General features: G+C 32.6%; 2 protein-coding genes across 2 annotated transcripts in view; one reads left to right on the top strand and one right to left on the bottom strand.

Moving 5' to 3' along the window:
- LOC111045964 (COBW domain-containing protein 1) overlaps window positions 1–13,321 on the top strand; it is a 186,375-nt gene that overhangs the window by 44,993 nt on the left and 128,061 nt on the right. The gene's annotated exons all lie outside the window — the stretch shown is intronic.
- The window catches only part of LOC120349990 (alpha-tocopherol transfer protein-like), a 28,816-nt gene continuing 21,881 nt past the window's right edge, over window positions 6,387–13,321 (bottom strand). Inside the window, exons 5-7 of the mRNA XM_039421809.1 lie at window positions 10,974–11,084; window positions 8,390–8,495; window positions 6,387–6,804 (exon numbers count right to left, since the gene is read on the bottom strand). Of these exons, the coding sequence (XP_039277743.1) occupies window positions 6,650–6,804; window positions 8,390–8,495; window positions 10,974–11,084 (372 nt within the window). The 3' untranslated portion in view covers window positions 6,387–6,649. The remainder of the gene's footprint in view (window positions 6,805–8,389; window positions 8,496–10,973; window positions 11,085–13,321) is intronic.

Raw genomic sequence — 13,321 nt, 5'->3', positions numbered from 1 at the left:
TTCTTGATCAATATTGTATAATATAACTAACTGTATGAACTTGCATGCATATTGTACAGTTATACGTAGTTTATCTACCTGGTATGGCAAGTCTCTTATATCTTTGGCCCATTATTTAATAAAGTTGAGGATTTTTATTGTCAATGGCAATTGTTAGTCGAACCAGATCTTTACGTATCAAGGTCAAGTCTGGAGTTATGCAATGACTCAACCAGTTACACGCTCAATGTAGGAGCAAATACAAGGAAACATTTGGGAATTTCTCTGGATTTTCTCAGAGCACCGCTCATTGTTATACAAATATTGGGTAGACGATTATTCTAAGTGGATAATACCAAGAAGTATATCATGATATGAATTGAAATCTTCTTAATTGAATCGCATTATTGAAAAAAGGATATACTACAAATACTGTGAATTTAAATTGTTATACGGCATATTATAGCAGTAGTTTTGTAGTATTAAGGTTTGATCCGGTTGACTCTAATCAAGTTCATCATTACTAAACTGGATAATTTGTTGAATGGGGAGCTCTATAGAAACCTATTTTGAAAAAGAATAACTCGATGTCTTTTAACAATCAGAGGTGTCTTTTTGTTCTCTTTCTTGTTATTATTGTCTTGATTTGAAAATTTCTATTAACCATAATCAATCCAAAGGAAATTCCTAATACCATTGCTACAATCTATTTAAAAGTCCAAGAATGTGTAAAAAAAGGCAAAATAAAAATTTACACAACAGTTTTAAGACCAATAGTGACATATGGGGCCGAAGCTTCAGAGATGGGAAAGAAGGATTTTAAGAAGAGTTTTTGTAGCAATCAAGGAAGGTGAAATATGGAGGATAAGAACAAACGAGGAACTAGGAAGATTGTTCGAGGAGACCAATATTTTATCTGTTGTGAAAAGTATGAGGCTGAGATGGGCTGGTCATGTGTGCAGAATGCCGGAAGGGAGGGTACCAAAAATGGTGCTGGAAGGTAAACCCGGAGGAGAAGATTACAAGGAAGACCAAGAAAGCGGTGGGTTGACGATTTGGGAGAGGATTTGTGAGAAGATGGAGAAGAACAGCAGAATGTCGAGAGGGTGGAAGGATGTGGTTGTGAAGGCTATAAGGCTCTACATGGGCTGTAGTGCCAATAATGATAATAATGATAATGATGATGATGACAATCCATTTAAAAATATTTTTATGCAACTGCAATTGTATCACAATCAAACTGGAATAATAGCTCTGTAATGATAATTAAAATTGAACCAGCAGTTTTCGATTGTTTTTGGTACAATATGCGCGTATCAATTTTATAAAAATCAAAATATAATATTAAAATACTTCATTAAATTGAAAAAATATCGAATCTTCGAATTATTATTCGAAATACAAATGTACTGATAAAAATCAAATGTTGTAATCAATGAATCATGCATGATTCACGCTGATTCAATTTTAATTCTCGGCTACAAATTGATATGAACTGAAAACTATTATGATAAGTCAAATATGTCCAGTGTGAAGTGGAAGGTTCCTCTGAAAGGAAACATCTTGAAAAAATATTCTTTATCTCTATACTTATAAAAGGCTAAGCCCCAACAGACTGAAATCACACCACAGCCCAAACTACTGAGCCTAAAAACTTGAAATTTTGCACGATTGTTTATGGTAGCCTGAAAACATCCACTAAGAGAGGATTTTCAGAAATTTGCCCCCCTGAGGGAGCTGGGGCCCCCCCCAAATTTTGTACTTTTCAACCGCTCATTGCACAGCAAAGTCATGAGGAACTTTTTTGTTGAGCTACGAAAAAAAATTGGATCTATGCAGAAAAATTTCGATCAGGAGTACAGGGGGGTCCAGGAGAGGGCATTTTTCGAAAATTTTGATGTAAAATCACACTACAGCTCAAACTAATTGTCCTACAGACTTGAAACTTTGCACAAATATTCCTCAAACATACTAGACGCGCACTAAGAACGGATTTTGAGATATTTTGCCTCTAAGGGTTTCAAAGGATGAAAAAGGATCATATTTAGTAAGGTTATGAACATGGTAAGGCTATGCCATATGGAACTGAGATAATTGACACATGATATTCTAACATATGTTATAATCATTGGAAAGCTTAAAATAATTTCATCAATCAGCTGATCGAATTTAATTTTCCATGGATCAAAAGCGCTAGCTTGCCATGTGTTTGTTCTATTGTTGTATGATTCTCATACATTCCGATCAGAACAGAGCACAGAGATTTTCTTTGGTTAGGAGTTGTTAATTTCTTTTTTTAAATTTTATTGCAAACAAAAATCACATTGAAAATTTCTTAATAGACAACAAGATTACAAAAACAAGATGTCAAACATAAACCTATATTCATTTGTAGCATGGCCAGAAAAAGACAAACTTGAGTACTAGCCGTGTGTTCATTCAATATAACTCATATTTTTGTGTTAATATTTCGTGAACAAGAAGTACGAGTTGATGAGAGATGTGAGTAATATCTTTTATTTGATCAAAATGGTTATTCATATTGTAGTAGTCGGGGTCACTTCAATCAAAGTTTTTTATTTTGTAGCTAATAAATGTCATACGTATTGATTGTCCATAATGTAAGTGATTGAACTAATCAAAATAATTGGCTTACTGGTCCTTCACAGAATTTATAGTATTCCTGGTGATTGAGCCTGTCTTTTTTCAGTGTTGACTATTAATAATAAAGCTTCATTTACAACTAGCTTACCTGGCGAACTTCGTACCGCCAAAAGTCAATGCACACTTCACTTTATTTGGTGAATCATGAAATTTATCTGACAATCAATATTTACATTCACATCTCAATACGGACTCCCTATGTGCTTAGTCATGCAGCATTCATTATTCCCAAAACATATTCTTCTCAATCAATGGTAGTAATATCTAACAGTAAAGTGTTGAATTAAAAAAAAAATAGATAGGAAAATTGGTGTTTCAAAGATGAGTTCAATGTTTTCATAGTTGTTGATTGTCAATAGATGGTCCAGGAAATATGCGATGTACGATGATCATCACCAGGAATTACATATTCTTTCCATCTTCCATTTTAGGATTTTCAGGATGAAAATAAGCTGAGCTAAATTCAAAAAAATTGTGATTATTCTGACATTCTTCAGTAATAATAAATGCAATATGAACAACTCTCTTCCATGAGGTGAATAATTTTTTCCAACATTTCGCGGTTACTCAATGATAGGGGAGTGATAATTATTGTATAGGTCTTCTAAGGAACCATTATCTACAGCTGGTACCAATCAACTACACTTCAACTCCAAACTACCGTTGTAATACCAGTAGCCTACACAATTTATCATAGGGTGACGTGTTTATTACAGCTGGTAACTTTAGATGCTAAATCATATTATCTCAATATGATCTTGTATCATGATCATCTTTCTTCGGTAGCCGCTAGGCCGACAATTTCGAAAACATAGGTCTGTAAAATAGATTAATAAATAATCATTATTAGCCACCCTAAAATTTCTGGTCAGAAACCATCCCCAATATTCACACAACATATTCCCAAAGTTTCATGCCGTATGTCAAGTATTTTTCAAGTCATAGGGAACAAACAACACACACAGACATCATTTTTATATATATATATAATTATAGAACATAGAAGATTTCATTCGGCTCAAACAAAAGCATCTCTAAATGGAGGTAGAATGATAAGGTTGACAACTTTCAGTTCTGTTGTTTTAACATTTTTTTTAAATCACTTTCAAAAAGTTCATGTAGTACCTACTAAAGTCGTGCTTTTGATAAAAACGTTCTCTTTTACTTTAAATAACCACCCACTCTTGGAATCGGTTAGTAGTGTATTTCTAGATAATATCTGGGTTCATTATACCTTTGAATCTTCTTTCGTGAGCATTTATTCAAATGGGCTCTCACTGTCTTGTTTCCTTCCTATGGAGGAAGAAAGAACCTTCCTATAAGAGGATTTCCTCTAATTCTCCAAGTCCATTGAGACCATGGCTGCTCCTCCTTGTTCTCCGGCTTTTTGTTATTTAAAAAAGTATGAGTAGAAAATTGCATACAAATAAGGTGGATAATAATTATTCATTGTGCACAATAAAACCTTACAATTCGACATATCCTTAAATTATGATAGCACTTCCTTTTTATCTTCCTGTCTCATTCTAATGGATAAGATTCACTCATTCACATTATATGTGCATTTATTAGAAATGAGAAAATAACATAATGAAAACACTGGGATGCTGTCAAAAATATCACTAATTTATTGTAAAATTACAAACATGTTTCAACACCATTTTCTTTTTTTTTTAAAATAAATTAAAAAACTTTTTTTTTAATTTTTCACACTGAAGATGATATCATTGGTGTTGAAACATGTTTGTAATCTCACAATGAATTAGTGATATTTTTGACAACATCCCAGTGTTTTCATTATTGATAGATATCACAACATCTCACCAGCAATAGTATCTGAAGAGAAAATACCGGTATTCAATATTTCTACTAGGAATTGCTATTATTGGAAAATAGTTATTAATGTGTTTCAGACATCATTCATGTCTATTAATTTTACATTACTACCATATTTCTCAAATTGTCACTATTCTCTATGCAAAATTTGCTACCCATTCCTGTTTCTTATCTAGCTAGTATTTTTTTGAATGGTGTATTCTAATGCTAAAAAATAGCAGAATTCACAGTTCATTGAAAAAAATTTTTTTTTTTTGTTACTCCACAGGGCCATATTCTCTATCTACGTTTAACGCTAATCTAAAGGTGCGTACAGATATACGCGCCGCGAACATGAGCAATTCACTTTTAATCAGCTGATTATATCTGTATTTTACAGAAACGGTAAGATACAGACTTAGACCAGTTATAGATTAGACACGGCCCATTGTATTTTCATACTGAAAGTCGATGAAGCCAACATCTAACTGCCAAATCCGCCCACCTTGACGTCACAAAAGTTTGTTGTGTAGGTGTTTGTGGTGCTTAACTTACATTGTTGTTATTCAATGCATTGTTGTTAGCTTGGTTGTGACGTCAAGGTGGGCGGATTTGGCAGTTAGATGTTGGCTTCAGAGGCTAGGCATCCCAGCGTGTCTATTCTATAAATGGTCTAAGGATACAGATATAAAAAGCTTGGCATCAGCTGATTAAAAGTGAATTGCTCATGTTCGCAGCGCGTAAATCTGTATAGTAATTCACTTTTAATCAGCTGATTATATCTGTATTTTTACAGAAACGGTAAGATACAGATATAAAAAGCTTGGCATCAGCTGATTAAAAGTGAATTGCTCATGTTCGCGGCGCGTAAATCTGTACGCACCTTATGATACATGAATACATGATACATGGTCGCATCTATTATAATACTAGCCGTCAGGCTCGCTTCGCTCGCCATATCCGTCTAACCAGGGGGCTCCGCCCCCTGGACCCCCGACTGGATCGTCCAGAAATGAAATCAGCGGGCTCGCTTCGCTCGCCTGCATTTTTCATTTGAGCATGCTTCATTCCATCAGAAAGTCAAAGTACTGAGAAAACGCAGTAAAGCTGAGAAAAACGCTGATTTTGGGCGTATCTTTGATGAAATATTAGTCACCTCATCACAACATTTTTAGACCCTACCTAAACCTCTGTCTAAAATTTGGGCATTTTCTGTCTTATTACTTGATTAAAGAACTGAGAAAACGCAAAAAAACGCTTATTTTTGGGCGTATCTTTGGCGTTATTTCAAATTCCTTCTAACACAACATTATTACACCCTAGCTTAGCTTCTGTACTAAATTTGAACAATTTCTGTTCATTTGTTCTCGATAAATCTGAGAAAAAGCAAAAAAAAAAAAAAAAACGCTGGAAAAACGCTAATTTTGGGCGTATCTTTGACGTTATTGCAAATTCCTTCTAACACAACATTATTACACCCTAGCTGAGCTTCTGTACTAAATTTGAACATTTTCTGTTCATTTGTTCTCGATAAAGCTGAGAAAGCGCTAAAAAACGCTGGAAAAATGCAGATTTTGGGCGTATCTTTGGAAATTTTTCCAAATCAGTTCTTAGTGCGCCTCTAAAGGGCCAACTGAACATACCTACCAAATTTGAACGTTTTTGGTCCGGTAGATTTTTAGTTCTGCGAGTGAGTGAGTGAGTGAGTCAGTCAGTCAGTGAGTGAGTGCCATTTCGCTTTTATATAAATGGATGTCATTCCGGGCTTAAACAAAGAGCTGAACTATCTCCGTTCAAACCGAGATTAACTGAATGAATTCTGTATTACTTATCAAATAAACTTTTCAAATGTTATATTACTTTTCATTTCAAGTGAGTAACTAAAGGAGTAAACTACCATTTTTAGAAAATTAAAATGAATAATTCAACACGTTCAACTGTACACAATTTATTCTATTACATCTGATCATACAACCCATTTCAGGCATAACTTTTATCTTTATTTTTTAGCTTTTATTTAATCCACAATAATAATTAATCTCGCTCCCCTTTTGAATTTTATTCAGAAATGTATAGAAAACTTATCACTGGTTTGCAAATTAAATAGAACTATATCTTTACAATAAATTACCTAACTTCTATTCTATGGAAACCGTTTAAGGATCATTTTTGTTGGAAGTTGGAGATGGTTCTAGTCGAAGCTCAGCTTTTTGAAGTTTCCGACGACGCCGAACATGGCCGAGTCCTTGACGAGGCTGTCGGCGGGACGCTTGCTCTCGTCGGCCGCCATTGATCCCTCCTTGATCAACCATTCTCGCTCGCTCTCAATTCTCTTCAGCCAAGCCTCTGTAATTTAAATTTTAATTCCAATTTATTAGGAAAAAAATGATACATTGGCGGATGCGTAAGACACTGTGTTCATAACCGCACCACCGCACCCCTCAAAAATGTATTAATTTACAAGAGAAGAAACTCAAATAATTTTGAGAATCTTTACAATAATTATTGTAACTCAGATTGATAAGAAATTGAGGAACATTTAGTAATTGATGAACATTAGAGCATTACCAAACTCAGAATTTACTCACAGTAATATTTGGAACTTCTCTTCTCAATATTAAGATGAATGATCATCTATGGAGTGAACAATATGTGTGAATATGTCTATTGATTCATCTTAATTACTTGTTAATTATAAAATAACCCCACAATTGAATTGTTGTAACATTACAAAATATCTGTGCTCCTTTTTGAGTCTGTCTTTTCACGTTTTTAGAAATTTCTTTGTCAATTTGATACTTACTAAGTTAATGGTTGATTAATTGGAAAATTAAATATTTATTTCCTAACTAACAGCATACCATAATTTATTATAGAAGTGTTAATAAGAAGTATTGGAAAATAAGTATTTGTTGCTAGTTATTCAATAATTTTATTTTATGAATTCACTCATATTTTATCGAATGAACTGGCGTAATATCCTGCATAATTCTAATCTTATACTTTTGGTGTAATGTCAGGTATTATACTAATGTCATACCTTTGTTCACTAAAATTAATATTCATATATTTGAATTTTTGTACTGTTGTGGAAAATATCCATATTAAATGAAAACGACTTGATATTTTCAAAACCACTGATTTATTAAAACAGTTTGAGATACAGTAATAGTTTCGGTTGTTACTACCATTATCAATCTCTAGTAAACTCGAGATAAGCCCAACTAGTGTAACAAACAAAATTCTTATCTAACATTGTTTGAATAAATCAGTGTTTTTGCATATATGCATATGCTATGCATCAGTGACTTTCTGTTTCTTTTCAGAAAATTTCTTAATCATTGAAACAAATAACAAGTCGCTTCATCTTTACTATTGTTTTTAAATAACCCATTATTTTCATGATATAATATGTCCATTTAGAAAATTCTGTTCTCTCTTAAAAATTAGTCCCTCTATATTACTGCAAAAAACTGAACATTTTCATAATAGTCTTTCTTTTTTTCTATTCCAGGTGAGTCAACTACTTCCTTTAATCTGTTGGTAATGTTGGTAACACTGTCTCAATATCTTTCTTGGTAATGTATGAAACAATCATGCAGTTATTCTTTTCATTAATTATTGTGATGCCTTGATAATTTTCTAAATGATATCATTCCCATAGATATGCTCGATTTATCACAAAGGACAGCATTTTGTTACTACCATTATTACCGAAGTTGTAATTGTCAGATGCTACTTGACAATTATTATTCCATTTCCGCCGTATTAATTAAGCACAACCGTGATTACTAGCTAGCTAAAGCTAGCTCGAAGTAACAAGGGAAATATAAATCTATTCTCTTCTCTAAACGGCTTTGCTCTCAAGACAAACTTTGAAATGTCTTGAAGTAGTTTTCGAAATTTTATGAAACTTTCAAGTTTTTCTTACTTGACAACTCGTCCCTGGAACCAGCCTTGCCACCGTACTCGTTGGGTAGAATGTCCTGTGGGATGAACTTGTAAAGCTCTGTGTGGTCTCCCGAGAAAATGTGAATCTGTAAAGAACAAAATTGTTTTAAATAAATATTATCTTCTAGCTTGTTTCTACCACAGTTCACAAATAGAAGAGTCTCAAGTCCCAAATAAGCATAAGGAATATAAGATTCCATTGCATGTTCATGATATCCCAGAGCAATACTTCTAGATATTATCTCAAAATTTACTAATTACTAGTAATAATTGACGAAAATGATTAATCATAGTAAATTATTTGAAAACATTTCTGAAATTCATGGAAGGTTCACTCTTACAATGATATCTTCATTTGAAAGTAGAGAAATCAATTTTGAAAGCCAGGAAGGCCTTTTATGAATTTAACCCAACCTCCATTGGAATGAAACTTCTATCAAAGCAAGTAAATATACTTTGAATTGAAAATCTCATCAATTGAAGCTTAAAATTCCTTATATTCCTATGTTTATTGAATTCAAAGAGTCATTTTTGACTGATCTTCAAATCCTACTGATTATGATTATGATACTGATATGATGTTCATCTTCAGAGCAACAGTTTTCAGACTGATCTTCAATCCTTTGTGATGTACTCAACAAGCTTTTCCCTCCTCAATATCCTATACATTATCATACCTCTTACATATGAATGAAAATGTGTACTTTAACCTTTATAACGATTGAATTAATAAAGGTGAAATAAAAAGATGTTGTCAATTCCACAAAGTTTTTATCTGAGTCCAAACTAGTTTCGTTGCACTTGGCATCATCATGCTATACTCTATAGAGTCTACCACTGATTGATTGATTGAGTACTTTATTTATGTAGATTACAATATATACTGGCTTATACACTTATATACAATTACAATAGCTTACAATACAGCAAAATTATAGATGAATTTACATAATATAGACTAAGAAAATAATTATTGAACTGTATATGATATGAAAAAGTAATTTGTAATATAATAACTATAGATAATTATATTGTTATGCATCTACATAAATTGGCGGAGCTTTGGACATATCAATGTCCATTCTTCGGAAAGAATATTAAAAATATCCTCCCCACGAACTCTCTACCAAAACGTTAATTTAATTCATTAAACTAATGATTTATTTATTAATGGAAATATTGTAAAAGTTTTAATTAATATAAATATTTAAGAGAAAAAAACAGATGATGATGCTAAGTGCATCGAAACTAGTTTGGACTCAAATAAATTATGTGGAATTGACATCTTTTTATTTCACCTTAATATGGAGAAATTCCACAACATCTCTGTGCAAAGAGTTAATTTTATGAAATAATAAAATTAGTTTGGTTGCAGTCAAGCTCTCTCGATTCAATTCAAGAGATGTGTCTGAAGTCAATAATTATGAAATAACTAGGCATAAACTATTATTAAAATCTACAACCTAGATCATCAAGATAGTACTCTATAGGCATCATCAAGATAGTACAAGTACTCTATAGGCAGAAAATGATGATTTATTGTGTCGCTGAACAAGTTGTGTCGGTTACTTCCACTTAATCGCAGTAGTAACGACCATATATGCTGTAAAGCAAACAATATGTGATTATAACATTTTTGTTAAGCTGTCTCAAGTTGTTCATATTTTCCTAGGCACGTGGCTTGACATGTGACCCAAGTGATAATAAAGGACATAGCTTTTGCTGCAAAATATTATTTTTTGTCTTCCTAAAAATTATGCTAATATTTTTCAAATTAGCTGACGCTTTAAGGTTGAAAATTGAAATTTCAGCACCTCAGAGTATTCTGAACTAAGATTTCCAATCTAGGTAGTTCATTCATATTCATGATATTAAGAGATCATTTAATGAAAAGTGATTTTGTACAAATGGATAAAATATATCTTATCTGGGATAATAACATAGACCTCTCAACAGAGTCTAACATGACCTATAATAGACAGCTGTTGTTTTAGGAGTAAGTTTCAGTTTCTTTTCACGTTCTAAAATTTTCAATTAGTAATACAGTATTTTTCAGTTATTAGTGATGATTTAGTGAAGTATTCTTATTAAATTTGGTTTTCAACTTTCCTAAATTCTAAATTCCTAGTTTATAAATATTTTCGACTCAAAATTGGACAAAAATCGTGAAATGTAAACATAACCTATTTTTGGACAATTTCTATCTAAATTTGGGAAAGGAACAGTTTTGGGCTTTAAGCCTGTTGTTCCTTTCCCAATCATTCATAGTTGAGAATGATAGTGTATGTTTCAATGTATATATAAATTAATAAATGAATAAATGAATATGTAGCTTGTTAATATTAATTTGGAGGGAAAAGGAATCGATTACTAAAAGTTGCTCTTCTTCATGTTTCCGTTGTCCTTCAGAAAATGAATAGATACTAAATTTAAATAATTTGAATCTCCTAGGTGTAATGTATGATGATTTCAAAATATTGAATATTTTCAATAGTTTACTAAGTGTTCACTTTTATAGTTTGAATCTAGTTCTAATTAAGATACATTTCAAGTTGTATACTTACTCTGTTGGCTATCTTCTCCTTCATGAGAGGTTTGAAAATATTCACAACTGATTCAACGTATTTGTTGGAGTTGATCAAAAAGATGCCCTTCATACGTGTAGATACTGCTTCCTGTAATAAATACGCAGTCATGTAATAAATGATCATAAAGTCATGTTATTCTAATAACTATGTTAAATTGTCTATAATTTATTACAGTTGTTGGCTCGCAATTATTTGATCGGAGTTGGTAAATTTTATCCAAAAAATAGCTTAATAATATACAATTATTTGTGTATTATAGTAAAAATACAATTATCACTTGCATTTTATAAAACGTTCTAGTGTTTTGCACTAAATCACATTATTTGTCTACTACAACTAATTTTTATTTGAATCAGTATCATTTCAACAAAAAATCTTATGAAGTAAATGAGTATTTACAATATTCTTCTTAGATAGGAATATTGTTGGAGAAATTATTAGCTCCATGGTCTCGCTACAGTACCCCCGTTGATCGGTGAGTCCACTGAGTCAACAAATTTTTTAGTACATATCATTTTTATTCAAATCAATATTATTGCAAGAAAAATGTTATGAAATTAGTGAATTTTACAACATTCTTTTAAAATTGAAATAGTGTTCGGAAAGTGGTTGCGCGCTGCTATACCCCCGTTGAACGGTGTGATATCAATTAGTGATGTTACAACGGTTGAGCCAATTCCACTAAGTTTCATTTAGGAGTTTGGAAATCGCTTTAGGTATGTTCATTTCTCAACACCATCCTTCCCATTATTCATGCACAAGCCTGGAGCTTATGTGAGCATCACCTTCAGCAAAATGAATACATTGGTAGATTTTCTACTTGTTTCCCTGTATTAGAAAACTTTCACAGTTTGATTCTTCAATAAACGACATCAAAATACGATCGTGGTTCGTGGTACAACTTTTTATCATAATTGAATTGAAGTTTCAAACTGGTTATAATTAATACAGTGACCACATACGAGTACAGTACTATACTGTATTGTTTAGACATCACATCCGCGATCTGTTGGCTGAAACCTACAACGAGAAAAAATCTAACTCGCTCTTTTTAAAACCAGATAGCGTTGAATTCCTAGTTCTCTTAAAATTGTGACACTGCTCTTTCTCCAAGTCCTCCTCCTCTTCTTCCTCCTCCTCCTCCTCCACCTCCTCCTCCTCCTCCTCCTCCTCCACCTCCTCCTCCTCCTCCGCCACCTCTCAACATCTGAATGACTCTATGTATGGGAAAGGTTAAGACCGAAAGCTACACTGGCGGTCAGTGCTTTCCATTCACTTTCCATCTATTTCCATGTAGTCTGTCTAGGCTAGTTGAAAAACCTAGGTATATGGAAAATCGTTGAAACGCGACGTGATGAAAAGCAGTGTTGTCGGTAACTTTAAAGCTGTATTCAAACACAATCAAATCAAATAAATCTCTATTCAGAAAATAAAATTAATTTCAATTCAATGTGTTAATAATGGGACCAGAACACAACAGTGACTGTGGAAACATAATTTCCACGAGTTCTAATTGGACTATTTACACTTAGCTTGGCCGAGTGAGTATGAATAATACCATTAGAACTCATGGGAATTATGTTTCCACTGTCACTGTTGTTTGTGAATCCAACATAAATCTCCAAATTTTCACATATTTCCATCTTTCCTCATTTTCTGTCTTTAAGTCACTTTATTCTCAGACTCATATAGATCTCTCATATAATTTTAATGAGTTGATTGTGAAAATGAAAATGAAAATGTTTTATTGGCAGAAATATAAAATTACAACATCTTAGAAATACATAATAAAAGCAATACAAATTTTACAACATGAGAAAATACTATTACAAAATAAAATGCAATGCCAATTGAGTATTTGCATCTCGAGGTACTAAACCTGTTTGAGATGGTGATATAAAATTGAAGTCAGCTGGTGACAGGACTATAACGCTGGAGATACACGAAGTCTGCCATCTTTTCATACTTTCCTTACCCATGGTAATAGGGCAAGGAAAGTAAAAAAGTATCTATATTCTCACATTCCATTACAAATCTCTTGACATCTTTCAAAAACCTTGATCGTATCTTGCACTGCCTTATCTCCAAGGGCAGCAGATTGTAGAACTTTGGAGCCAAATAAGAAAAAAAATTTCATGAAGTGACTTTTATTTGGTTTAGGTACACAAGCTTCGTATTTATTTCTCAAATTATTGTTTTTCAAATTAAAATACTCATTGCCATTAATGCTTCTATCAAAGAAGTTCCTGAGCACTTTGTAGAAATATAAATTTTTCAATGGAAGTATAGCTAATTTTCTAAAGAGAGGAGCTGTGTGTTCCAAC

The sequence above is a fragment of the Nilaparvata lugens genome, chromosome 2 (genome assembly GCF_014356525.2).
Source record: "Nilaparvata lugens isolate BPH chromosome 2, ASM1435652v1, whole genome shotgun sequence".
Lineage (NCBI taxonomy): Eukaryota > Metazoa > Arthropoda > Insecta > Hemiptera > Delphacidae > Nilaparvata > Nilaparvata lugens.
This window is presented reverse-complemented; position numbering and strand designations above follow the sequence as displayed.